The sequence below is a fragment of the Phaethon aethereus genome, assembly GCF_964289735.1.
Source record: "Phaethon aethereus genome assembly, chromosome: 1".
Classification (NCBI taxonomy): domain Eukaryota; kingdom Metazoa; phylum Chordata; class Aves; order Phaethontiformes; family Phaethontidae; genus Phaethon; species Phaethon aethereus.
The window spans coordinates 204,262,570-204,289,923 of NC_138575.1; the positions used below are offsets into that span (position 1 = coordinate 204,262,570).

The following is a 27,354-nucleotide window of genomic DNA, read 5'->3' on the forward strand; positions in this document are numbered from 1 at the left end:
TGTCTTCTATTGTGTATTGTAAATGTACCTTTGGCTGTAAGAGTTATTTCTCTTTGTAGAGATATATTGTTTTTACACATAATTTCTATTTAGAATGTCTTTAAAAATATACAAAAGCATAGCATAAATGTGAAACTGTAAATGCATTACAAGACTGTCCAATTCTGTGTGTTAACATAGTCAAAACAGCTATCTAAAGCTATTATACACTGTGAAACTTCTCATTATACAGTTTCCACTTTCCAAGTCGATCATACTTACAGGGCGTATTCTGCTAGAGGCAATTTGAAAACATCAAATACTTCCTTATTCTTCATTAAGTAAACTGAACGCAAGTAGGATACAAAACACTGAAAGAAAAATAAAAGTATTTAACAAAAAAGAAACCATTCAATTACCAACACACGAAACTAACATTACACTGTTGCTCTAAACACAAAATAGAAATCCACTATTTAACTGGTCTAACATCGATCTCGGACTAAAATTCTTTTACTCAACGCCCATCAGCCAAAATTTAACAGTACTACAGAAGTGATGCGACTTCAAGTATTCAAATATTTCATTAAATACACATTAATTGGTTGAATTTCCCAACGATATGTCACATTATTTTCACTAGAAAGAAAATATGGCAAATTAGTGAGGAGGAATCATCACTGATTCAACTTTTTTTTTCTTGCAGCTTTTCTGAATGTTGCTATGCTATTCCGACATCTGAATTATGTGCAAGCAAGAATGGACTGAGTTGCTATCAATCTGAGGTGTCCTGACAATCTTAGCCACTAACAGAAAGTGATTCAATTCGATGTAGCTGCCTTTCACTGTGGCATAGAATAATTCATATTACCTCGCATTTGCCATCAGCTCATGACATACACGCAGTCAATGAATGCAACTCAGCTGACCAACAGAAGTTCACTATACAACATTTATTAAGACCAAGGTTGAAGTTTCAATTAATCTCTGACTTTCACCAAGAAAACTGGAAGCACTGCATAACAGAATAAATTAATCTTCTGTTGTATTTTCCCTCCATCTTTCCCAAAAGGAAAGATTCTTATTCTTCCCATTTTTCTTTTACATTTTTCTTCTCATCTTTCTTTTATGTAGTCTATTTCTGCCTATCAGCAACAGCATAAATACTGGAATATGTTAAGTATCAGAAAATGTCCGTGGATTTCTGTTGTTCATAACCTAATATCTAACACATCCCAAAACTCCTATCACAAGGCTTAAACCAGCAAACACTAGTAACAATAGCAAATTAAGCTCATAGGGTTATATTCAAGCATACTACAATCACACCCTTGTTCTGCTATGTAAAGGCACCTGTTGGAGAAAATTATTGTATTAATAATTCATGTGGAATTTAAAAAAAAAAAAAATCTATTTCTTGTTAACCTGAGATAGAGGAGGAAAAGACCACAGGCTAGGAGCATCGATCTCTTATGGGGATTCTTTAAATGCGTATAAGAGAAAAAATTCTTCCAAAGGTGAAAAGAAAGATGAGATGGTAAATTAGACAATGCCATAAAGTCAGACGTTTCCCCTTGGCAAACTGAAATAAGAACTATTACTTGTGAGTTATGTAGAGCTAAGAGACATCCTTTTAAAGCTGCCCAATACCTCCTTACAGAAGGAAATTTTCATTTGCTTATTTTTCCAAATGCTAAGTTTTTGGGTAAAGTTTCCTGTCCAGATTATGTCTTTCGATTAATTTTAGTAGTGGAAGGTGCTAGCACAATCCATTCAGCTGCTACCAAGAACAAGGTGTGGAATAAAACACTTGTTTGCTCACATTAAATTATTAATACTTTTACGAAGATATCTAGAACCCTTAGGGAAAGTCTTCAAATTTAACAGATCTCATTGATCTATTGCTGCCTAGCAAGCAGTTACAAAAAGAAATGACAGACTCTCTTCTTTCTCTGTACTGGCAGATGGAAAAAAGCAGGTTAAACAAGAAGTATCTTTCCCATGAATCTGAGAGTTGCAACACCTATAGATCTGAGTATCTACATGAGTCACAACATGCCACAGGGTAGAAATCTCATTCTCCCTTTTGGATAACCTATAAAGCCATCCACTTATTTTACTAGTATTTCTTTGGTACATATGGTCTAGAAATGAGTAAGTAATAGATAAGGGACAGAAAGAACACATCTTCTGCACATGTATCAAGCCCTACAATAATTAAGAATGAACACCAAACAAATGTCAGATGCTCTAACTCACGTCTATCACATCAATAGGGTTCAGCCCACTAAGACTCAAAACAATTTTTCAAGTTTGTCAGGGACTGGATGCAGGATGATATTGCTCTGTGTTCAAATAAATGGGCATCTAATTAAGGTAAGATGCTTCAAAGATCATTTAATAGTAATACAGTGATGATTAAAGTCTTCAGTTGACCTCATTCTCTATTATTTTAGGCACTGTATACACTTCCAGCAAAAGATATTCCCTACTCCAAGAGCTTACACCCAAACTAGAAGTGTTAAATACAACATAGAAGAGTTGTTCTACTTTACAAAAAGATAAACTAAGTACAGAAAGAGCAAATGACTTTTTTGATTTTTATTTGATTTCAGAACCTTCATTTCAACCTCATTCTAAAATACTATCATCTCTCTTGGATTTTATTCAATTCTGCTACGACTTGGTCACTCTGTGCACATACACTGGACAGCTGAGGGAGACCTAGTTTAGTCGGTCTGAACTTTTTTCCTGCTCTTTTATCAAGTGCTGTTGTCCATTGCTATTTCTGCTGTTTCAGTATCACTTTCAAGGGTTTTTTTTAATAATTGAACATTACAAAAATATTATATGAATTAATTTATGGAAAATGTTAATGGTGGGCATCAGAAACTTATTACAGCTCTACTACCAATAGTAGCTAAGGGCCTTCAAAACCGCCTGAGATTATTGTACAAGTACTAGAAACACATAAGGCAACAAGTACTATGCTCTACTAATTTGCTACATTCAAATTTTGATTTATTTCTTGGATAATTGTTTTTAAAATTATACCATACACAATTTATGTGCTGTTTTGACAGAATTCAAAGTAACAGCACATGAGTGGAATCTCAGGCTGCAACACCCTGCACGTCCCTCTGGGATAAGTGAAGCATTTAATGGATAGACATAACTTCAGTGTCCCGGTACCCCCTACACAATAACATTCAAACCAGCAAGAAAAACACATTCTTTTTAAACTGCTTTTCACAACTGGATGAATTGACACATTAAACATTAAAATTACAAGAAATGCCAAAGGGCAGCATCAGTCCATGAAAGGAACTGCAAAAGTTCCAAAGGAGCCCCAGTCTGATTCACCCTCTCTCTTTCCAAGCAACAGCAGGGCAGCCATGTCCTAGCAAATGAACCATGAAGTTTGTTGAAGCAATTAGTAATCAAGAATTTGCTTTTTTCATTTCTTTTTTAAGCAAAGTAAAAGCATCTTGAAGTAAATCAACACTACAAGAAGGACACAGAGTTGTTGGAGCGCGTCCAAAAAAGGGCAACAAAGCTGGTGAGGGGTCTGGAGCACAAGTCTTACGAGGAGGGGCTGAGGGAACTGGGGTTGTTTAGCCTGGAGAAGAGGAGGCCTTATCACTCTCTACAACTACCTGAAAGGGGGTTGTACTGAGGCTGGTGTTGGTCTCTTCTCCCAAGTAACTAGCAATAGAATGAGAGGAAATGGCCTCAAGTTGCGCCAGGGGAGGTTTAGATTGGCAATTAGGAAAAATTTCTTTACGGAGAGAGCAGCCAAACATTGGAACAGGCTGCCCAGGGAGGTGGTGGAGTCACCATCTCTGAAAGTATTCAAAACAATGTGTGGACGTGGCACTTCAGGACATGGTTTAGTGGGCATGGTGGTGTTGGGTTAATGGTTGGACTTGATGATCTTAAAGGTCTTTTCCATCCTTAATGATTGTGTGACCCTGTAACAAGCTTAGACAACAGAGACAACATTTAGACCTCATGCCTTCAACGCAGTAAACTACATCCTACATGAACTTCTGTGCATAGCTATGCTGTTTCACTGCTATCTGATCCATTCAGGTAGGGAATTTATTTCTTACAACTGTCAAGAATTTGGCAGCTTGCAACAGACAGGCTAGACAGCACAACACCTGTGCCTTTGAGAAATCCAGCACTGCAAATAAGGATCCAAGGTCAGGATTTCATAATTAATTTTTTTTTTTTATTTTATTCACATTGATATGTAAGACTACTGGGGCACATTTGCATAGTATGTCTGAACACTCATACTTAAATCTTATTAAGTAGGGACATTTCTATGATAAATCACTTGTCCATACTTCAAAATTTTCAAAAACTGAATGTATATAAAGCTTGTCTGCAAGTTGACACTACACTGCTACCCATAAATGAAAAACTGCAACAAAAATGGTTTGAAAGAGTAATTAAATGGCAATTTTAAAAATTCCAATATTAATTTAAGTTTTTCTCTGTAACACTGACAGACAGACCATGCTTGATTTTACTCTTCCATTATTTTTAAACCTTATCATTATTTTCTTTCGTCCAGTTCAGAATGATCTTTCTCTGCCTTTTAAGAGATGCTAAAAAGCCAAACCCAGAAACAGAGAGGTTTGTTAGTATTTTCATTCCAAGTAAGATGATGCTGGCTTCCTCCTACTCTCATCCTCCCTCTAACCAGCTGTTCTGTCACTTCTGATACAAATTGGTGTAACTGCAACTTCCTGTGGCAGGTGCAGACGATCGTAACATGCCACCAGTACATCTGGCCTGTGCAGTGTTAGGATAAAGCTTACACTGACATTCCACATGCTACAACTAACACTTCGTGCGCTACAAAAACCTGGAACACCCAAATGCCAAAAATAGTCTTAAAAGTAGTCCCTTGAACTTAGACATTTTATTCACAAAGCTCCCACTGACTTCCTCAGGCACTTTGATTTAAGACGCCTTGTTTAAGAAAGGAAGAATGACATTCCTCTGACCCAGTAAGGGTGTCTACTGCAGGCATCCAAGCTAGGTCACATCACACAGGCTCCGTTTGCAGTGCAAAGAAACTGCCATGCACCCATCCCAAAGGGTTTTTAAGGTATCTATGTCAGGATGCATCCTAGAAGTGCCTATTCCTCTCTATCGGCTGAAATGAAAGCTCAGGCAGACTAGCTCCTATAGCACACCTAAAGTTAGGTGATATGTACCTCACTGTCCTGGTTTCAGCCAGGGTAGAGTTGATTTTCTTCATGGAAGCTAGCGTGAGGCTATGTTTTGGATTTGGGATGAGAAAATGTTGATAATGTGCTGATGTTTTGAGTTGTTGCTAAGTACTCAAGGACAGTCCAGCTTCTCATGCTGGCCTGCAGCAAGCAGGCTGGGGGTGCACGGGAAGCTGGGAGGGGACACAGCTGGGACAGCTGACCCAGGCTGGCCAAAGAGATATTCCATACCATATAACGTCATGCTCAGTATATAAAGCTGGGACAAAGAAGAAGGAAGGGGTGGAGGGACGTTCGGAGTTATGGCGTCTGTCTTCCCAAGAAACCATTACGCATGACGGAGCCCTGCTTCCCTGGAGATGGCTGAACATCTGCCTGCCCATGGGGAGTGGTGAACAAATTCCTTTAAGAATTTTAAATATGGCAACTTGCCTCATTTTACATCCAAGTTCAGCAGAAAGGCTACAATTCTTAATCTACCTTTAAGCATTCATGATCCTCTTTTCATTTTACCCTATTACTCAGGTTTACCAGAATACCTTCCGGTGTCATCAATCCTCATGCTAGCTCAGACAAATAAAAAGTTATTTACAGTAATCTGGAGTTTATGCAACCTTTTTCTTGGGGGGAACTTGTGTTTCTCAGGCTCTGGCATTTATGGATTTCTGAACATTTGGTCTTAAATTTGACCTATAAAATTTAAAAAAAAGTGACCTAAAAGTTTTTCATATTTTTCTTCTAATCATCTTGTTTCCCTGCATCTCAGTTTGAATTCCTGATTTTGCATAATTTGGAAGACACTTGGTGCAACCAAAGAATTCATGATACCCACACTACTTAAACACAAACAAGCAAACCAACCTCAGAAAACCAACACATTGCAGCACTTCAACAACACAAGCAGTAAGCTCTATCCCAAAGAGTTCACAGCCTCAAGATATTACAAAAGCAGGGAAAGGCCAATAAGCTTCTCTACCGATGGCAAGAAGAGGCAGCGTGATGCCCAGAAATGTTTTGCAAGTCATCTTCCATGGAAAGTGTATTTTACAAGTAGCTCATTCTAGTCCAGGAACCTACCCAGTTATTTTAAGTTTTCCTATCTTCCTGAAATTCACGTATTGTCCAGGGAGTCTCCCAACATTAATCAGCACAGCAAAGAAATCCCATTCATAGTCCCATTCACACACTTCTCCATCTTACCTGGAAGAGCTATTCTAAGCTATTTTGCCTCTCATTTAAATCCAAATGAAAGTTGAAATGCTTTATTCAATGCATTGAATTTACCACTGAGAGAAGATAAACAGTCATATATATTCAGGAGATACAATAACAACTGATTAAGAAAGTAGGCATGTGAGGCCTACATGGTTTCATGTGTCTAACTTTTTAAAGCAAGAAATGAGATCTCCTACTTTTCAGTAATCTTATTTTATTACTATTATTTCAACATGTTCTATACCAGCTCCCCAAGAAAAGTCCTCTCAGGAAGAACTACCAATTTACCTAGCCTCTTCAATCAAAAGGGTTACTGAACTTAAAAGGGTGCACAGTCCTATGGACCATGGACACACAATGAAAAAGAGATATATTTGTACTAATTTAACAACCTTATGCTTTACAGAATCACAGAATGGTTGAAGTTGAAAAGAAACTCCAGAGATCATCTAGTCCAAGCCCCTGCTCAAAGTAAGGTCAGGTAGAGCAGGCTGCTTATGAACAAACCCAGTTTTTAATATAGAATCATAGAATAGAGTCATTATATTGGGTTTGTGTGGCCAGGTTTTGGTAGTGGGGCAGGGCCGGGGGAGGGGGAGCCTTCTGTGAGAAGCTGAGAAGCTGAGGTTCAACAAGGCCAAGTGCCAGGTCCTGCACTTTGGTCACAATACCCCCCTGCAACACCACAGGCCTGGGGAGGAGTGGCTGGAGGAAAAGGACCCCCAGGGTGCTGGTTTACAGCCGGCTGAATATGAGCCGGCAGTGTGCCCAGGTGGCCAAGAAGGCCAACAGCATCCTGGCCTGTATCAGAAAGAATGTGGCCAGCAGGAGTAGGGAAGTGATTGTGCCCCTGTACTTGGCACTGGTGAGGCCGCACCTGCAATACTGTAACAAGTAAGAAGCATTAGGACAAGAGGAAACGGCCTCAAGTTGCACCACAGGAGGTTTAGATTGGATATTAGGAAAAATTTCTTCACTGAAAGGGTTGTCAAGCATTGGAACAGGCTGCCCTGGGGAAGTGGTTGAGTCACCATCGCTGGAGGTATTTAAAAGATGTGTAGATGTGGTACTTAGGGACCCGGTTTAGTGGTGGACTTGGCAGCACTAGGTTAATGGTTGGACTTGATGATCTTAAAAGGTCTTTTCCAATGTAAATGATTCCATGATTCTAAGCTTTTCCTGTGTCCTACAGGGCCAGTGCCAGCCAGCTACAAGATGGACCCACCGCCACTGGCCAAGGCCGAGCCCATCAGCGACAATGATAGTGCCTCTAGGATAACATAAATAAGGGGGGGAAAAACAGCCACAACAATTGCAGCCAGAGAGAGGAGTGAGAACGTGTGAGAGGAACAGCCCTGCAGACACCAAGGCCAGAGCAGCAGGAGGGGCAGGAGGGGCTCCAGGCGCCGGAGCAGAGGGTCCCTGGCAGCCCCTGGGGAAGCTCCTGGTGAGGCCGGCTCTGCCCCTGCAGCCATGGAGCTCCACGGGGGAGCAGATCTCCACCTGCAGCCCGAGGAGGACCCCACGCCAGAGCAGGGGGATGCCCAAAGGAAACTCTGACCCTGTGGGAAACCTGCACTGGAGCAGGCTCCTGGCAGGACCTGTGGCCCCATGGAGAGAGGAGCCCAGGCTGGAGCAGGTTTGCTGGCAAGACCTGTGGCCCTGTGGGGGACCCATGCTGAAACCGTCTGTTCCTGAAGGACGGCACCCGTGGGGGGACCTAGGCTGGAGCAGTTAATGCAGAACTGCAGCTTGTGGGAAGGACTCATGTTGGAGAAGTTCGTAGAGGACTGTCTCTGGAGTCCTCCAGAGACAAGAAGTCCTCCAGTCTTCCCCACTTTATCAGGGGAAGAGTATGAGTCCTCCCTCTGAGGAGGAAGGATCAGCAGAGACAAGGTGTGATGAACTGACTGCAACCCCCATTCCCCATCCCCCTGAACAGCTAGCAGGGAAGAGGTAGAGAAAAATCAGGAGTGAAGTTGAGCCTGGGAAGAAGGTGGGGGGCGGGGGGAAGCTGTTTCAAGATTTGGGTTTAGTTCTCATTATCCTACTCTGATTGGTAATAAATTAAACTAATTTTCCCATGTTGACTCTGTTTTGCCTGTGATGGTAATTGCTGACTGATCTCTCCCTGTCCTCATCTTGACCCACAAGCTTCTCATTATATTTTCTCTCCCTCATGCAGCTGAGGAGGGGAGTGACAGAGTGGCTTTGGTGGGCACCTGGCATCCAGTCAGGGTCAACCCACCACAATCATAGAATCATTTAGGTTGGAAAAGAACTTTAAGATCATCACGACCAACCATTACCCTAGCACTACCAAGTCCATCACTAAACTATGTCCCTAAGCACCACATCTACACATCTTTTAAATACATCCAGGGTTGGTGACTCAACCACTTCCATATCCAACAATGGAGACTGCACAGCCTCTCTTCCTAGAGTTCAACCACCCTGAAAATAGAAGTTTTTGTTCTTGCATTTAAATGGAGGTTTTTTGTATACAAATCTGTGCCCGTTGCCTCCTCTCCTGCCACTGGGCACCACTCAGAAGCCTCTGGCTCTACCCAATTTATACTTCTCTCCTAATACAGAAGATACTACAAGTGCTCAGTAATCTTTGTGGTTCTTCATTGATCTTGTCTCCAGTATGTCCATGTCTCTCTTGTACTTAAAGCCCAGAATCTAGCTTTGCATTCCAGACATGTCTCACCAGGGCTGACTAAAGAAGGCGGCAAGGATCACCTCCCTTGACCTGCCAGCAACACTCTACCTAATGCCATACAGAATGCAGCTGGCCGCCTTTGCTGCAAAGGCACATTTGGCTCATGTTCAGCCTGCTGTCCACTAGGACAACCTGTTGCCTCAGGTATTTTCTGCAAAGATGCTTTCCAGCCATTTGTTCGTAGCCTGTACTGGTGTATGGGGTTTCTCCTCCACAGGTTCAGGACTCAGCTGGGAAAGACTCAAGCAAAACAGTAAAACCCCTCAAACAGCTGAGAAGCAGTGACTACTAAAGCAAAACTTGCTTGCATACCCAAGACTCTAAAATACATACGTCCCCACCTATGCCTTAACTTTGGCACAACAGCAGAAGGTCAGGTGGCTCATCAGACATTAGGGTCTTGAGCCCATGTTGAGCCCATGTCAACTCACACAGGCTATAATAGGCGTGTTTACCACAAACTGCCAATGCATGATTATTGTTTCTACTGATGCCTTGTTCTAAAGCTTAAAAATAAGAACAATTTAGTCATTCTAAACACTGCTGCTAGGGCACATATGAGCAGGTCAGTTATTCCAACAGCAATTCTATTTGACTAGCTTGCCTCAAGAACTATAGTGCAGCAGATGACTTACCCTTTGAGCTTTTTCTTTTAACTCCTGATCTTGAGCTAAGAAAGCTTGCATCCTCTTCTGGATGTCTGTAAGTTTTTCAGGATTAATTCTAATATAAGAAAAAAAGAGGAAAAAATAAAAGAAGAAAGTTAGCTTTATTATTAGAACATGCAAAAATAAGCACCTATTAAATTCCTCCTCCTCAAACGAATAATATAGAAAAGACAAATGGGAGCTCAGACTTTTTATCCAGAGAAGTTTTCAGGAAAGGTGGTGAAACTTCTTCCAAAGCAAAGCCAAAATCAGCAGTAAAGAACTTCTTGAATTCAGAAAAATGTTGAGAAAAAAAATATAGAAGCAGCATAATATATTATAGTACTACTTTATACTGAGATAGCAGTCTTCCTAAGGAAATTCTCAGCATTTTGGAAAGCTTAAATAAGATCCATTGCCCTGGGAATCCTGAAATTTAAATACTACTTTTTTACAGCCAGGAGCAAAAATGAAGGACATTGAGATTAAACAGATTTAAGAGCTCCTCAAGATATTGATCAGGTGAACAAAGAACAGTGACTGTATTATAGAAAATGCCATTAAACCTAGTAAGAAGTTATCCAAGTCCTCTCCCAGACTCTGGATTCTTTCACTTATTCCAGTGATACATACACTATTTCAGGTTTATTTGCCCAAATCTATTCTCACCTACTTCCAGTTTTGATCTGCTAGTGCCACCCAAGTGTATCCTACAACCTACCAAACATGGTAGGAGGGTACCCCTCAAGCAGAGAAAAAAACCGCACAACCACCAGATTTCTTAATCTGGTTCTTGCTGCTGTGTGCCATCTCATCCCATGCTGAAGGAAGTCAAGAAAAATAAAGAATCAAAATCATGTTGCTTCACATAGAGAACAGTCTAGAACACATGATTCTCAATAAAAAATACTTCATAGTCATTTTTTGTAAAATAAGCCATTATGATCATCAGTTATTCTTATAAATACAGAAGCAGCAATTAAGCAAGGGGTTGAAGGGTATTACCAAATACTTCAGTTTATAAAGACATTGAGCTTTATTCCCTCACCATTTCAATTTCTTATCTCTATCAGATACAGCCAGTGGAAGTCGGTAGTGCACAGAAAAGCTATTTAGCTTCAGTTTTAGTGAAAGATCAAAAAGCTGAGTTCCCGTTTCAAGCCAGCAAACAATTTACTCTGAAACTGTAAAGTTGTAAGACAGAAAAGAAGAGGCATGAAAAATTCAGTGGGACACAAACTGACCAAGTCTTTGAAATGCAATGCAGGATGGAAGGCATACAAAATACCAAAGATAGAAGTAAATAGAGAAAAGGCTCTTCTAGATTTTATTCTATAAAACAAGATTTAGAAGGTGACAATGAAAATATTTACGATCCTAACAAAGGAAAAATGGTAGAATAGCAAAATAAAAGCAGTGGTTTGCTTAATACCAAATTGTATTAGAAGGTACAAACACAAAGTATACTACCTCGCCCCAGAGGAAAGATGAGGGAAGAGTAAAAAGGCTGGCTAGATAAAATCACCATGTTTACAATGACCTGAAACTCAAGAAGAAAGTTTAAAGTAGAACTGAAGACAAGTATAAAAATAGCACAATTACTTTGGGATAAAAGAAGAAATACAAGCACAAAATGAGATACAAAAAGTAAAGAAGGGATAGCATGAATTAAAAAAAAAAAAATTAACATGAACACCAGCAGTAAGACAGCCCAGAGAAGTGTTGCATTGCTGTTAAGTTACGGGAAAGCTATTAAGAGGTGACCTCAAGGCACTTAAATTAGCCAGTGCAAGTGGCAGCTGCAATCAGACAGCTAACAAGAGCTACAGCACAGTCCAAGCTCACACCAGAATTACAAATCATGGAATAACAGGTACTTGGATAAATCAGCTGGGTCAAAAGAAAATTTGTTCCATAGCAACTTAGAAAGTCAGACCACTTTGAGTAATAGTTGTTATCTATTCCTGGAACTCATCTGAAAAAAATTCTATGGGACAGAGCAGGTAAACATAGTGGTCGTCTTCAAAGGGGGCAAAAAAAGAGAAGTTAATTGTTTAACTTTTTTCTTGATACCGGAAAAGAATTTGTAAGCACCTGAAGAAAATAAGCAAACACACAATGGCTTAGTCAGAAGCAAAACATGACTAATCAGTTTGATTATGCTTCATAGCAGCATTAGTAGGCTTTAAGAATAGGAAAGAAATAGCAGGTGTCATATCTGATGTCAGCAAAGCATCTGGCAGTTGCACATTCTCATAAGCTAGGGAAACATCGTCTAAAAGAAATCTACGTAAATGCAAAACTGGCCTTGGAGCTACACTTAAAGAATAGCTGGGACTGTCAACTACTCACTGTTGTCAGCCTCAAATTCAAAAGGCATACCAAGTTCCATTTCTCACCTGGGTCTGCTATGACTCATGATTTTCTATGACTTGATTATTATAGGAATGTGATCCATTATTTACAGGAGACTACATCATTGGGGCCCCAAGCATAAAGGACAATAATCTTAGACAAGATGTAACAACATTTTGTTGACTGAATATGACTTTTAGTTTGAGTAATTTGGTTGAAATTTGCAAGAAAAGGGTTTGAAAAAAGCAGAAAACACAAGATACTTTACAGCTAAAGGCACAGCAAGATAATGTCAACCAAGAATATGGTGCCCCAAGCACATTTTGAGGTTATGCGTTTGATAATGAATGAGTAAATTTGCAACACTACATATTAAAAAGAAGAGTCATAATACTGGATTCTCTCTTCTCCAACACTGTCTTCATCTCATGCTGGGATTCCAGAAATAAAAATGCTAGTCATTGTTAAATCAGATTTTGGTTTTAATGAGCTTGCATGTTTTTTCTTTCTGAACAAACAAAGTCCTTACAACAATTATATACATGTGACTATTTGGAGAGACAAACATAAAAACTAAGCACTTAAATTTATTATTGTAATTTATAAGGTTGCCTAAACAGCTAAGAACCCGTAAGCTAGAACCAACTATGCAAAGACTTAGAAGGGGATTTTATGATATTCTCCATGATTTTAAATAGGTTGTTTCTTTCTTTTCTTACTCAGTGAGTACAAATCTTGCATTTAAGGAGTAGTATAACTTTTTGAAATTGTTGTTTCGCCTAGCAGTGGCATAAATGGCCACGCTTGACTGTGCTATGACATAAATATGAACTCTGCTTGCTTCGTCTTATGAACTGATCAGACAGCACTCTCCAAATTTCCTGGTAGACACACTCTCTGCTTTCCTCTCATTTCCCCTGTTTTTAACACCTGGATACAAGCACTGCTTTAACTAGGTACTCGCCCTTCCCCTTGCAGAATTTAAACAAAAAAGCTCAACAACCACCAAAGAGACCATGCTGACATGATGTAGCAAAACAGTTTCCATATTCCAGCCAGCTTCCAAACAGCAGGTGGTTTTGCTCTGTGCTCTCAGCCTGGAACGTGGCTCCCTATGGTTACACTGGACAACCTGGAAGGCTGGAGAGATGGAACAGCTGGGACCTAAGGAAGGTTGCTCAGAGTTGCCAGTCTCACACCAGCAAATCACGTACAGGTGCATAACCACATCGGTGAGTGACACCAGTGGATTGTCCTACAGTAATGATGATAATTGGGAGGCAGGAAGTTTTAATAGATTCCCTAGTATTAATATTACTGTCGTGGAATACATATGCCAGTATTCCCCACTGCCAGAAAAAAAAGGTGCTTTATTGTTGTTATCGTGGTTTTCTTCACGAACAACATTTTTGTCACAACATTAAAGAAACTAATATTACATCATGGGTATCTACATACTTGCAGTGCCTCTGGTAAAATTTTCTGGACACAAAATTTGTTACACTAACCCCTTAGGAAGCAGCACTTAACATGTTACTCAACAAAACTGGATGCCCTGAAGTAGTCTAAAGATATTATAAAAAATAATTTCAGTTTACAGCTTATATCTAAAGCTTGAAACTATAGACTCCTTATAAATATGTACATTATATTTAATACTCTCAGAGTAGCTTTTTGCCATATTTTAATGCTCTGAAATACAATATTTATCATTGCATATTTTGCATTTTCTCTGGCTCTGAACAATGAAAAATAGATGTATTGTTAAAAGCACCACCTGTAAATTGGCAGCTTGTGCTGATTAGAAAGGTATGGTATACTAACAGACTCTACAGGGAGCGTAGGTTAAAAATTGAAAATTAAGAAAACAGCCCAAACCCAAGCCTTTTGAATAGCTATTCAGGAAAAGAAAAAAGTTATTCCCCTCTCTCCTTTCAAAATATGGAACTGTTTTGAAAGCTCTGTCTAAATGAAATAAAGAAATGTTAAGAGTTGTTTGTAAGTCAGAAAATACCAACTAAGGAAAGTAACAGAAAACTGGTTCTTGCAATCCCTAGGTAAGATAACAGGTAAGCAAGAACAGCAAAACAAACGCTTTAATTGACAGTGATGCTTTAGAAACAAAAAGTTTTCAGAATGAATTTCAGACATTTGAAGAGTTAAACTCTGCCGGCAGCAAGCAATGCTCATTACCTTCTAACTCACAAGTTAAATCAATTCTTGAGAATCTATAATTAGGTGAATATGCACAAACATCACCAAAAGACTTCAGCAGAAGACCTGCAACATGATCCATGGGTTGATGTCACTTCTTCAACAATTTATCAACTGACAAAACACACCAGGGTTGTATTAATAGGGAAACCAGCTAGAAGTAAACAAGCTAAGAAAATTAGTAGTTAAAACTTCTAGGATGAAACTGGTTTGCAATCCACAAGCAATTACAAGAATTTTTTTAAAGGATTTTAGTTAGCATCTTAGAAGTACAATGCAAAACCATTTAAGCCTTAACCATACTAGGTAGATAACTAAGTAAAAGCATTCCCCTTCATTTTGATGTTACAAACACTAGTAAGGTATGTTTTACAGACTGAAAAACTGGATGTTGGGGCAGCCTTTATCAATCAAAAGCCCAGAATTTGCTTCTAATGATTCCAGTTCAGAATGTTACTTAAGTGTATTTATTACATATATGCCCTAGTGGCTTGGTAAAATAATAAATTTTTGGGGTGGTGTTTAAAAAAAAAATAGCAAAGAGTTTTCCATTGATGTAACACCAGATTAGCAATAACGTGTTACGAGATGCAGCCATGGATGTCTCTCCAGAGACACATCTAACTTGGATTATAAATAGAAGACACATTTATTGGGGGGATATGAAATATTTGCCTTAACAAAATTTAATTGTTATTCTAGTACAAAAACACTGATTTGGGCTTGCATGAATAAATACAGGCTAAAGAGGCTTTTTTACCATGTTCTATGATAAGCTGTTCAAACAATTAACTGCATTACTCAAGAAGTTAAAAGCTTGGCTGCCAAAGAAAGGTGAAATATTTATAATAACCATGAGATCAGACATTTATTTAGTGAATATCAAAATAAGATAAATGATTTGAATAATTATCGTTTTAAGAAGGAAAAATGAAGTCTGGAAAAAGAGACGATTTGCTTAGCCTGCGGTGGTTATACAACAGATCCTTTTAAAACACTATGATGCTTAAAGGAAAAGAAAGTATCAGACTTGAATTCCGTTTCCTAACTGACATTGTCCACATTCCATTGGGGTTTTTTTTGTTTGGGTTTTTTTGTTGTTGTTGTGTGGGTTTTTTTAAACAGCAATGTCAAAATAAAGCTTTAAGCACAATTAGACTGTTGGTAGTTTTTTCACTCCATTCTAGTCCTTATTTTCACTGTTTCAGCAAAAATTATCTTATGTTTGAAGTTTACACATGTTCTACGCAGAATTGATACCCGTGTCTGACCAGAAAAGATGTATTTATTTCACTGGCTGCTGTGTACTCAGTCTGTTACATAGAAGCAGCATGCACCAGTGCAGTGCTCAAGTGCCTCTCATGCATATCCCATACATCAAAAATACTTCAAAAAAAAAAATCAAAATAAACCTTAAAGCTGGAAAGTGCTAGTTGCATGTTTCTATTCTCTGCAGAAATGACAACTTATGTCCAGGTGTGGCATGCTTGGAGTGATGACATCCAACTATGGTATCAAAAATGGCAATCTTCAGGGAAACCAAACAGAAAAATCAGCCTAGTGAAGTTGAACGCTGGAGCACTATAAAAAGAGTAAGGTTCAGCAGGAACTGACAGTATTTGTGGTTATCATTCCAAGTCCTTGCTTCTTTCCCCTTCACTATAGCTGATCAAGCCTTCCTTTTCATTTGTAAAAACAAATTAAGAAGTTTGTTAGAAGTCAACATCATATCAAATTGCAACTGAACAGGTTATCCTGACTTACTTTAATGCATCCTATTATTGAATTTAAATAGAAAAAGCTAATGAAGTGAAAAAGAGTCTCATTTAGTAGATTTTAATAATGACAAGTCCCAAAGTATGTGTTCACTTTATTCCTTAACCCAAGTTTTGGCATAAATGTATATGGAAAGTGCAATAAAACACAGTAACACTGTAAGTAGTGGTAATTTCTTACCATCCTTTGTTACAACAGAATTCAAAGAATTCAGTATAGTTACTTTTGAGCAGACGTGAAGGTTTAAGCAACAAGGTAATAATAACCACTTAAAAGTTTCACCCTGCTTTGATTTCTTCTCAAAAACAATTATTCCACAAACACTTTCTTCATACAGTTAATTATCTTCTTTGCTTAGATATCTGTATCTTCACATTCAAACCACAGCTTTTCAAAGTAAAGAAGTCCTGGCCTTGCTCATACCCACTTGTACAGATCTTCTACTTCATCACCCTTCTCTGGATTTCTTCTAGCTCCACTCCATGATTTTTGGCATGGTGTAACCTTACGTAAGTATTCAAAATGGAGTCAGGCTCATACCACACTTTCTAGCTTGCTTTCAATTCTTCTTCCATATTCCCTTCACATTCTGTTTCCTCTTTTCATTTAGCATTAGACTGATAAGCTCAGAGAACAATGAACTCCTTCCTACCTATAGCTGCTGATTAAGAAATTACCACCAATGCTTTTTAGTGGTGTGAGTTTTTTCTATTATTTTTACAGTTAGGGTTTTTGTCTTTCCTACAGGTCCATTATTCCGCATTTAATAGAAATTGGAAATATAAGTGCTTTTTTCTTTTACATGGTATCATTATATGCTTCTGCAAGTCTTTCAAAGTCAATTCTCTTTTGTACAGATAGCATAGATCTCTACAGGTCTCCATCGGAATACTCTCTCTGGTATGCAAAATGACCATTTAGCCACATCTTTTATTTCCTGTTCTTCAACTAACTGATTCAGAAAGTTCATGACAAATTGGAGAAAGAGACTAGAACTAAAGAAAAGACAGGCAAGAGAAACGAGAATGATAAAAGGTATAAAAACAGACAAGGACAGATTAAAGAAGTTGTAATTGTTTAAACTGCAAAAGAAAAGACAAGAAGAGATAGCATGATAATGTTCAACTACAGAAAAAGTAGTCACAAAAAGTAAGGGAAGACATAATTTTCCATATATTCTTGGCACAGGACAAAAGAAATACTTCACTTAAATTACTTACAAGGCTTATCAGACACTTGAAGAACAAACTGTAATGGCAGGAGCTGTTCAGTATAGATGAGATCACTTTGGGAAATTGTGAAAATATTCATTGGCAAGTTAGACAAGGATTTGATAAGAATGATTTGTGCAGCTGGTCCTGCCTTTGGGAAAGGGAACAGAATACGTAACCTTTCAAGGTTTTTTCCTTCTACACCACTATCAAAATCTCCCTTGTTTGTCCAGCTCCAGGCAATTCAAGCAGTTTACTCCATGAGAATTGTCATAGACTCATCACACATTATTCCTGTAGGAATAAGGCTGAATCAACAGACAAGCCATTAGTTACTTACTTGATTTCACTGACAGGTACTTTCCTCTGTGCCAGCTGTTCCACCATGCCTTTCTCTTCTGAGGGAAGCAATACTAACAAAGCTTCACCACCTTCTTTGTATCTGATAGGGGAAAAAAACACAAAAGAGAGACCTTAAGCAAACATGCAAAAAAATACAACATTCTGTTGATGTTTTCATTAACCAATGAGAATTTACATTTGCTTCCTTATAAGAAGCCCAAAGAGCAGACAAAAATTCTCACTTTACAAAGGGAAAAGAAAAGGCAAACCAGCGACTTGCCAACATCTCCACTTGCACTGATTTCAAAATTACACCTGGAGTCCTAAACATCTGGGACTAAGACATAGATTCAGATCAGTGGATCTTTTCTTCCCTAGATTAGAAATATTTCTGTAGTGATCAAACGGCGCTTGATCAAAGCTATACAGTACTAGAAGATCTAGCTACCTGCACTCATCTTTTACCAATAGGAATGTCTTAACACCTGGTAACAACTGATTCTCCTTTGCATATCGTGCAAGTGTAAAGGCTAGGAAAGGATAAGTGCCTTGATCCCAAACAACAACAATTCCTACTTGCTACTTTTCCAACAGGTCACAGAGTCATCACTGAAAGAAAAGCATAAAAACAGGAGTTCTTTTACTTATAGAAGCGGGTTTTAGGTGCAAAAGAAAAAATACAGTCAGACTGATCCCATAAGATCATATCTAGTATTCACTCTTCAATGCATTTAACAGCTATATCAAGTGTAGCAGAGTTACTAATTACTCAAGATACATGGTTTGGAAAGAAATAAAAATTCTTCTATTTTATTCTTAAAGCATCTTCTTGTTCACTTTCTTTTTGTGAAAGAAAATGTCAGTTCCTACTTTTGGCCAATTTAGCAACTTGAGAAAAAAAAAATATACCTAATAGCACTAGTAACCAAAGAAGACGTGTCTAAGTCCTAGTGAAAAAGTAGTAATGATGAGTTAGCTTACCTGCATTATCTAAGTCCATGTCTATTTTAACACATGTATTATTTCTTCATTTACAGTACGTATTGATAGGAAAATATTGCATAGAGTCCTCCATTATATAAAAAACAACAATCCAACTTAATTTCAGAAATATACCAAAATTGGATAGAAGCCAACTCACAACCAACTGATGAGAGGAATGTGTGGGATAAAGCAAAATAAGAGAGTGATAAGTTACTATGAATGTGTGGGATAAAGCAAAATAAGAGAGTGATAAGTTACTATGTAGAGCAGCTCTTAACTGACAAGAGCTACTCATAGGGAAGTCCCTAGGCAGCAGCAGGTTGTAAGCCTATACATAAACTGCTATGACTACAAGTATTCCATTTATTTGAAACAGAAAATTCTCATCATATTAATTTTTAAGTGTCAATTTATATCAAATTATTTACTACCTTAACAGGCCTTTGGTTTAGTTCCTACTCCAGTCATATTTGTCTTTTTTTTTTTTCCTATGCTAGTAAAACTTTTCATCCATCTTAAGCATATCTGGTTTGTCCTTTCCATTTTCTATAAAAGGAAACAGTAAACTTTCCTATCTTTCCTCCACTCAGTCTGTTGCTATTTGATAAATCTTCAGCTTCTGTTACTTCATCATACATACTCCCATTGGGTCTTTACTCCAATTGCATTCACTCTTCTCCATCAAGAGAACCATCAAGGAAAGGGTATTATACAAAAGGTATAAACTGTCAGCAGAAGAGTATGAGATGTTATTAGTTGGTCTTTGGATCAGAGACCACAGAAAACAAGACTGTGCTAGGGTAGGTCACATATCTTTCCAATAAAAGCTCAGCAGTGACAGAAGAAAACGCAAGTTCAGTCTTTGAAGATAGAAAAGGGGACATAAGTGCTATTTAAGGAAGTATTAGTCAAGAGTCCTTGACTTAAGAGAGCTTTTAAGTTGGAGGCCAGAGAGCGCAGAAGGATGTTCTCAGGCACACCAAAAAAGAATCATACCATTAACTGGTAAAAATCATTTCAGATGGAGAGATGTGGGCTCCCTATATTCCAAGTACAAACAGTTATCACTTGGCAAAGACAGTGCTGCAGAACTGTTTGAAAACTATAAACACTATCTGTCACAGCACAGTAAGCAATGCAAGTAGCAACAAAATTTGCAGTTAAAACAGTCTGACAGCTTTTATTACAGCTCTCTGCTTTCATTTGATGAATTTGAAAAATCACAACAAAATGCTCTTGGATGCTGCTTTTTTTTTTCCCCAATGCTATACACAGTGGGTTTGGGGACTTTTAAAAGTAATTTTAAAATGTTTAACAAGTTTTTTCATCATGAGATTTTAACCCTTACATTCTCGATTTTGAAATTCTACATGGAAATCAAATTGATACAAGAGGAGAGTCTCTGTCACACACCAACACTTTGTGAATTTACTGGTTTTATGCGGTTTGGTAAAAGCACCAAAAGAAATGGCAAGGCATTTGGACTTTCTTCCAAAAAATGCTGCTTTAGGGTTGTGAGTGAGGGATACTGTACAAAAACTACACTAACTTGATTTTAATCCATTTAATTAGTAGACCTAAAATGTTTGTAATGCAGAAATATCAGCTTGCAGAATCCTTCTAATAGAAGAGTTCGAAAGCAACCTCTAAGCTTGGTTTAAGGCAATGTGTTATCTTTACCAACAGCATAGGAGGAAGTAAGTCACTGGTGATCAAACATCCCATGAATGTTTGGGCCCTTTATATAATAATGAAGTTTGGGAATGACTTGCTCACATAGACTAAGTGTACCTTGTAAGAAAGCTGTATATATTTTAGCCCAGCCAGATTCCAGATGATATTTCCACAAAGTAGGTCATGTCAGACACTGCCTGAATGAGCAATGGAATCCTGGAAAGTCACTGAACCTTAGAGGACTTTGCATTTTATGGCAAAAATTGATGATGACAGATCCAAGGCAGCTAATTATTCAAACGAACCTAAGGTTTCAGGTTGGAAAGAAGGATGAAAATATTCTCTTTTATCTACCAATGGCTTGTATCAGAGAAGAAGACAGAGAAAATATTGCTGCCAATACCGGTCTCACCGATTTAGAGTACAGAATAAGCTTTGCTCTTCTCTTCTCTTCAACACAGATGCTACGAAAGGAAAGGATTCTGAAAAGAGCTATGAGAATGATCCGATATCTGGAAAGAATGTCTGTTTAGTCTCCTAACAAGAATCTTCCTCATTTGTCATGAGGAAAAAAAACACTACAAGGATGATTCTTGCAGATTCCTTAAATTTGATCAAAGGCATGAAGTGATTTGCACAGTTTTGTTGCTTCTGGTATTTCTTATCCTGGAGTGCCTGACTTGGCATTCTTAAATTGTTGCTTTATTATATTTATTTTATTCAGTGGGCAACACTGTGAAAAACCAGTGCCATACCAACCATGGAAGGAATACCCATCAAGGGCCAGAGAATGCAGATATACTCTCTGCAAGCCACAAACCCAAACTCTAGGATGATATAGTACAGGAAATGTCATTCTACATTAGTTTTGCTTTTATAGCTTTCCCTCAGTACACACGAGGTCACTCTCAAAACACGATGAAGGATCAGATGAACCTTCAATCTGACTCCTGAAAGGCCTTCTTGTGTTACTAATGCTAAACACTAATGGTGATAGTTGTCTATCATCACCAAAATCAAACATCTGTCCTAAAAGGCTGATTAATACTGGTGATTTATTATTCACTAACTATGCACCTCAACTGTGCTGGAGAAAAGTAAATTAAAAACCTCAAACTAACCAAACTTTCTTGGACTGTGTAGTAATTGATGATATTACTTATCTTGTCATATCTCCTCAAGGTGATCAAGAAACCAGAGCAGGGACTCATCTCTGCATTGTGCTTTTAACAGTCTCTTAGGATACCAAACACAATTCATTCCAATTCTATGGAAAATAGCATCCTGCTTGCAGAAAGTTTTCACATATTTCTAGTTCAAACCTGTCTTACTTTCTACAGTCTATTGGCTTCCACACTTCTCAAAAAGGCAAATAATTTCTCTGCAACTCAGTCCTGACTTACAAGCAAGGAAGCTGTGACAAATAATCATTAGCACTATAAAGCAAAGGGTAGGAATGATATGTTTACACTGACTGCAAATGAGAAAACGGATGCCTACAATCAAGGGCAAGCATCAAAGGCTGGAAAAGAAGGAAATGGGATAAATTATTTCGGACAATGTGGTATTGGCTAATTAGAAGTAGAGAAAAATAGGTTAAAATGTCAAGAGCACCATTTCCCTAGCAAGAAACCACAAAGAGTTGCCAAACAGTTTCATTCCATGCCAAAAATAAAACACTCAAAACACTAAAATCAAAAGGATAGTTTATTCACCATGACAGAATCTATCTTAAACATCTGCTAAAAGTCATTCTGAGCTGACAGTTCCTTGATGCTTGATACTATCTAAGAGCATGGCAGCAATTTGTTGAGGACAGGATGAGAAAAAATGCTTTTCATGCAGGCCAAACAGACACTCAATTTTTGCTAATCTTAACCTATCTTAACCTACCCTTGATCAGATCCAGACAAAGGCTGCATAAACCTCTAGCCAATACTATTAAAGCAAACACTACTACCATTACCACGAAGGCGATAAATGAAACCGTACCATGGTTACTAATCAATTCCACCTTGCCACGCAGCCAGAGTTGAGCTTGTTCTAACTACATTCAGTCATCTTACATCCTTGCCACAACCTTCGTAACATGTAGTTCAGTTGAATGCACCATATATTGTCAGTGACATACAAGTCAGTGATAAGAGAATAAAATAGGAATGGGAATCACCTGATTGATGGTCATCAGGCAGCAGTGTACTGCTGTAGGGCAGACATCCAGTAGGAAAAAAAAGATGGGAAAGCAATGGAAAAAGAACTAAGATATGCAGTCCTTACAGGAAATGTTATCCAGGTTGTCTTGAACAGACATATTGCAACATGTTTCCCTAACATTTGTATTTCAGAAGATAGAAGTTGATGCCAAATTTCAAGAGACTTAAAAGCAGTATTTCTGCTTTGTTTGGCAAGAAAAAAATAATCCATTTTAAAAACTGGCATAGGAGAAAATTGAGATGATGAGATAATCGTAAAATTTGGGGGAGGAGGGTTGCAGATATAAAGATACTTGCATTACAGTTTCCTGAATTGGAATATTTCCCATTACAGAAAACTTAATCTTAAGTCTGTGATAACGTTTTTGAAGGTATTTACCACACAGAAACATGCAAGGACTCATAAGTATATAATTTTTATCCTTTGGAGGTCATACATCTACCACCATACTCAAAAAAAAAAAAGTGTTTTCTGGGTTTTTTAAATCTGTAACTTAAATAGGACTGTACCAAGTTGACTTGATTAAAGATCTAATTTTAGCCTAACTGGGCCAGGATGGATAGTATCAACATATGCTGCTATCTAATCTGTCAAAAGACATAGAAGTAAGGTATCACTGCAAAACTTGTGAGCTTAAATGAAAGCCCATTCCTAAAACATCTTGCACTCCAAGCCAACAAGTCCCCTTCAGATACATCAGAATTGCAGAAACACTCCACAGCAGATCCCTTCAGAGAAAAGAAATCAGGCATCAAGGAAGCCAAATCAACCTCTCAGCTGACTCTTTCTCACCCAGATCAACTTTGCTAGAGACTCACCAGAAGTAAGCAAAAGACTGCTTTCCTTAAACCATTAAGGTAACTAAGTTAAGCATTTGGAATACCATCAAAAACAAGCCCACTAAGTTGCTTGGTTCTGCATGTGCATTATGATACACTCTAATTACCTACTTTCACACTTCTTCTATATGCTGGACAGACCCTTCTCTTGGGGAAGTCTGCTGCCTCCCTGGGGCCCGAGTTAAAGACATCACTAGGAAACTCCCTAGCCTGGTGCAGCCTTCAGATTATTACCCACTACCACTCTTTCATGTGGGTGGCGATGAAGCTGCAACTCATAGTCCGAGGGCAATCAAAAGAGACCTTTGGGGACTTGGGACGGTTGGTTAGGGAGTCTGGTACACAGGTTATTTTTTCCTCTCTCCTTCCAGTTGTGGGCAGCAACATAGGAAGAAACAATCTGTTAATATAGATAATACATGGCTCTGTGACTGCTGAAACTTGCTGGGATGAATCCCACAATGGAGTGCAGCTATCAATGACTACAGGCTGTTCAGAAGAGACAAGCGAGGAAGGAAGGGCAGAGGCATTGCCCTCTACACCAATAAACGGATAGAGTGTGAACAGCTGTCTCTGAAAACAGACACAAGCAAGCTGTTCTCAAAAGCTTATGGCTAAGAATCAAGGAAACAAAGGGAACCTTGTGGTTGGTGTCTAATTACAGGCTGCCTGATCAAATGGAGTCTATGAAGCCTTCCTACTCCAGCTACAGGAGATATCACACTCGCAGGCTCTCGTCCTTCAACCACCCCAACACCTGCTGGAAAAGTAGCATGGCAAGCTGTAGGCAATCCAGGAGACTCCTGGAAGGCATGGAGGATAACTTCCTATGCCAGGTAATAGACAGCCCTACCAGGGGGGATGCCATACTGGACCTGTTGGTCACCAATGCAAGTGAGCTAATGGGTGATGTCAAGATTGAAGGCAGCCTGGGCTTCAGTGATCATGCACCAGTGGAGTTTGCAATCCTGAGGGATATGGGGTAAACAAAGAGTAAAGTCAGGATCTTGAATTTCAGGGAAGCAAACTTCCAGCTTTTCAGGGAGTTAGTCAATAGGGCCCCCTGGGAAACTGCCCTTGGGGACAAGGGTGCAGAACAGAGCTGGAAGATCTTTAAGGGTGCCTTCCACAGAGCGCAATACCTCTTGATCTCCAGGTGTAAGAAATCAGGAACAGAAGGCAAGAGGCCAGCATGGATGAGTTGAGACCTGATGGGCAAACTAAAGGGCAAAGAGGAAATGCACAGGCAGTGGAAGCAGGGACAGGTATGCTGGGATGAGAACAGGGATGGAGTCAGGAAGGCCAAGGCACGGCTGGACTTGAACTTGGCAAGGGATGCAGAGAATAATAAGAAGGGCTTCTGCAGATACATCAGCCAGAAAATCAAGGTCAAAGAAAGCGTACCCTCACCTATCCCACCGATGAGCAAGACTAGCAGACTGGTAACAACGGACAAGGACAAGGTTGAGGTAGTCAGCAACTTCAGTGCCTCAGTCGTCACTGGCAATCTCTCTTCCCATACCCCTTGAGGGGATGGACTGCAAGTCAAGGACTGGAGGAGAAAAGTCCCTCCCACTGGAAGAAAAAAGAGCAGGTTCAAGACCACCTGAAGAACCTGAACATGCACAAGTCTATGGGACCTGATGAGAGGCATCCCAGAGTCCTGAGGGAATGGGCTGCTGTAGTTGCCAAGCCACTCTCCATGAGATTGGAAAAGTCCGGGCAGTCAGGTGAAGTCCCTGGAGATTGGAAAAAAGGGAAACATTGCACACATTTTTAAAAAGGGTAGCAAGAAAGACCCTGGGAACTACCAACCTGTCAGCCTCACCTCTGTGCCTGGGAAGGTCAGGGAACAGATCCTTCTAGAAGCTATGCTAAGGCACATGCAGGACAGGGAGGTGATTCAAGACAGCCAGCATGGCTTCACCAAGGGCAAGTCCTGCCTGACCAACCTAGTGGCCTTCTAGGATGGAGTGACCACATCAGTGGACAAGGGAAGAGCTACAGATGTTGTCTATCCGGCCTTCTGTAAGGCCTTTGACACGGTCCCCCATGTCAACAACATCCTTCCCTCTAAATTGGAGAAATATGGAATTGATGGGTAGATGAGGAATTGGCTGGATGGTGGCATCCAGAGGGTAGTGGTCAACGGCTCAATGTCCAGATGGAGATAGATGATGAGTGGTGTCCCTCAGTGGTCCGTACTGGGACCAGCACTGTTTAGTATCTTCATCCATGACATAGACAGTGGGATCAAGTCCACTCTCAGCAAGTTTGCAGGTGACACCAAGATGAGTGGTGCACTTGACACACCTGAGGGACGGGATGCCATCCAGAGGGACCTGGACAAGCTCGAGGAATGGGCCCGTGTGAACCTCCTGACGTTCAACAAGGGCAAGGGCAGGGTCCTGCACATGGGTCAGGGCAATCCACAGTATCTATACAGGCTGAGGGATGAAGAGATTGCTAGCAGTCCTGCCGAGAAGGACTTGGGGTACTGGTGAATGAAAAGATGGACATGAGCCAGCAATGTGCACTCGCAGCCCAGAAAGCCAACCATATCCTGGGCCGCATTCAAAGAAGCGTGGCCAGCAGGTCGAGGGAGGTAATTCTGCCCCTCTACTCTGCCCTGGTGAGACCCCACCTGCAGCACTGCGTCCAGCTCTGGAGCCCTCAGCATAGGAAAGACGTGGACCTGTTGGAGCAGGTCCAGAGGAGGGCCACAAAAATGATCAGAGGAATGGAACACCTCTCCTCTGAGGACAGGCTGGGAGAGTTGGGGTTGTTCAGCCTGGAGAAGAGAAGGCTCCGGGGAGACCTTATTGCAGCCCTTCAGTACTTAAAAGGGGCTGATAGGAAAGATGGGGACAGACTTTTTAACAGGGCCTGTTGCGATAGGAGGAGGGGTAATGGTTTTAAACTAAAAGAGGGGAGATTTAGACTAGATCTAAGGAAGAAACTTTTCACACTGAGGGTGGGGCAACACTGGCAGGGGTTGCCCAGAGAGGTGGTAGATACCCCATCCCTGGAAACATTCAAGGTCAGGTTGGCTGGGGCTCTAAGCAACCTGATCAAGTTGAAGATGTCCCTGCTCACTGCAGCAAGGTTGGACTAGATGATCTTTAAAGGTCCCTTCCAACTCAAACTGTGCTATGATTGTATTCTGTGATTCCACTGGACCCTTTGTCCATCAGACATGGTTGCCAAACTATTAATATAAAACTGTTTTATAGCTACTTCCACTGTGAAGCTAAATTATTCACCATGTAAGCCATCATTTATTCACTGTGCAGCATTCATACTCTTCTCAGAACATAAATATTCTGGAGCACCTGATTTTGCAACAATAACGTTCTTTAAGCCTTTGCATACAATTTTTTTTTCCATAAAGAATCCAGAACAAGACAATTCCATCACAGGGAATAACCGACAAGCAAAACTCAAAAAGCAGCACCAATTCCTGCCTCTAGAGCAAATATTTACCCCTATAAAGACTGAAAGAATACAGCAGTGAAATTATATAGACATTTGTTAGTGTACCCACTATTGCAACTAAGACTTGAGGTCACGGAAGAAAAAAAATTGGCATCATACCGTTCTTCATCTGTTTTAAACAGTACTTGAAAAGAGAGAATCACCATCTGAGTATGCAAATATACATCTAGTTTTTAGAAGCTAGGTTACAAACAGTGTCTTCCCAGTCTATAGGTTATCTAAAAAACTAACAATCATGTTTAATATAATACAGATTAGAAAAAAGTTAGAGTCAAGTTCTGTTATTTCTAGCATGTAATTCATATTTTATTTTCAAATTATTTTCAATTTCAAATAGCTATGTTAGTGAAGGAAAAAGCATTTCACTGATGCAGACGTTGGTCTCTGTTGCACTCTTTCTATGTAAAGCAACAATTTAAGACTTCTGTAAAAATATAT

The 27,354-nt window shown here is 39.5% G+C and overlaps 1 protein-coding gene across 1 annotated transcript in view; it reads right to left on the minus strand.

Annotated features, from left to right (window-relative positions):
• DDX10 (DEAD-box helicase 10) overlaps window positions 1-27,354 on the minus strand; it is a gene marked incomplete at both ends in the record, with an annotated part of 201,187 nt that overhangs the window by 146,673 nt on the left and 27,160 nt on the right. Inside the window, 3 exons of the mRNA XM_082001371.1 lie at window positions 262-350; window positions 9,801-9,888; window positions 17,709-17,810. Coding sequence (XP_081857497.1) covers window positions 262-350; window positions 9,801-9,888; window positions 17,709-17,810 — 279 coding nt within the window. The remainder of the gene's footprint in view (window positions 1-261; window positions 351-9,800; window positions 9,889-17,708; window positions 17,811-27,354) is intronic.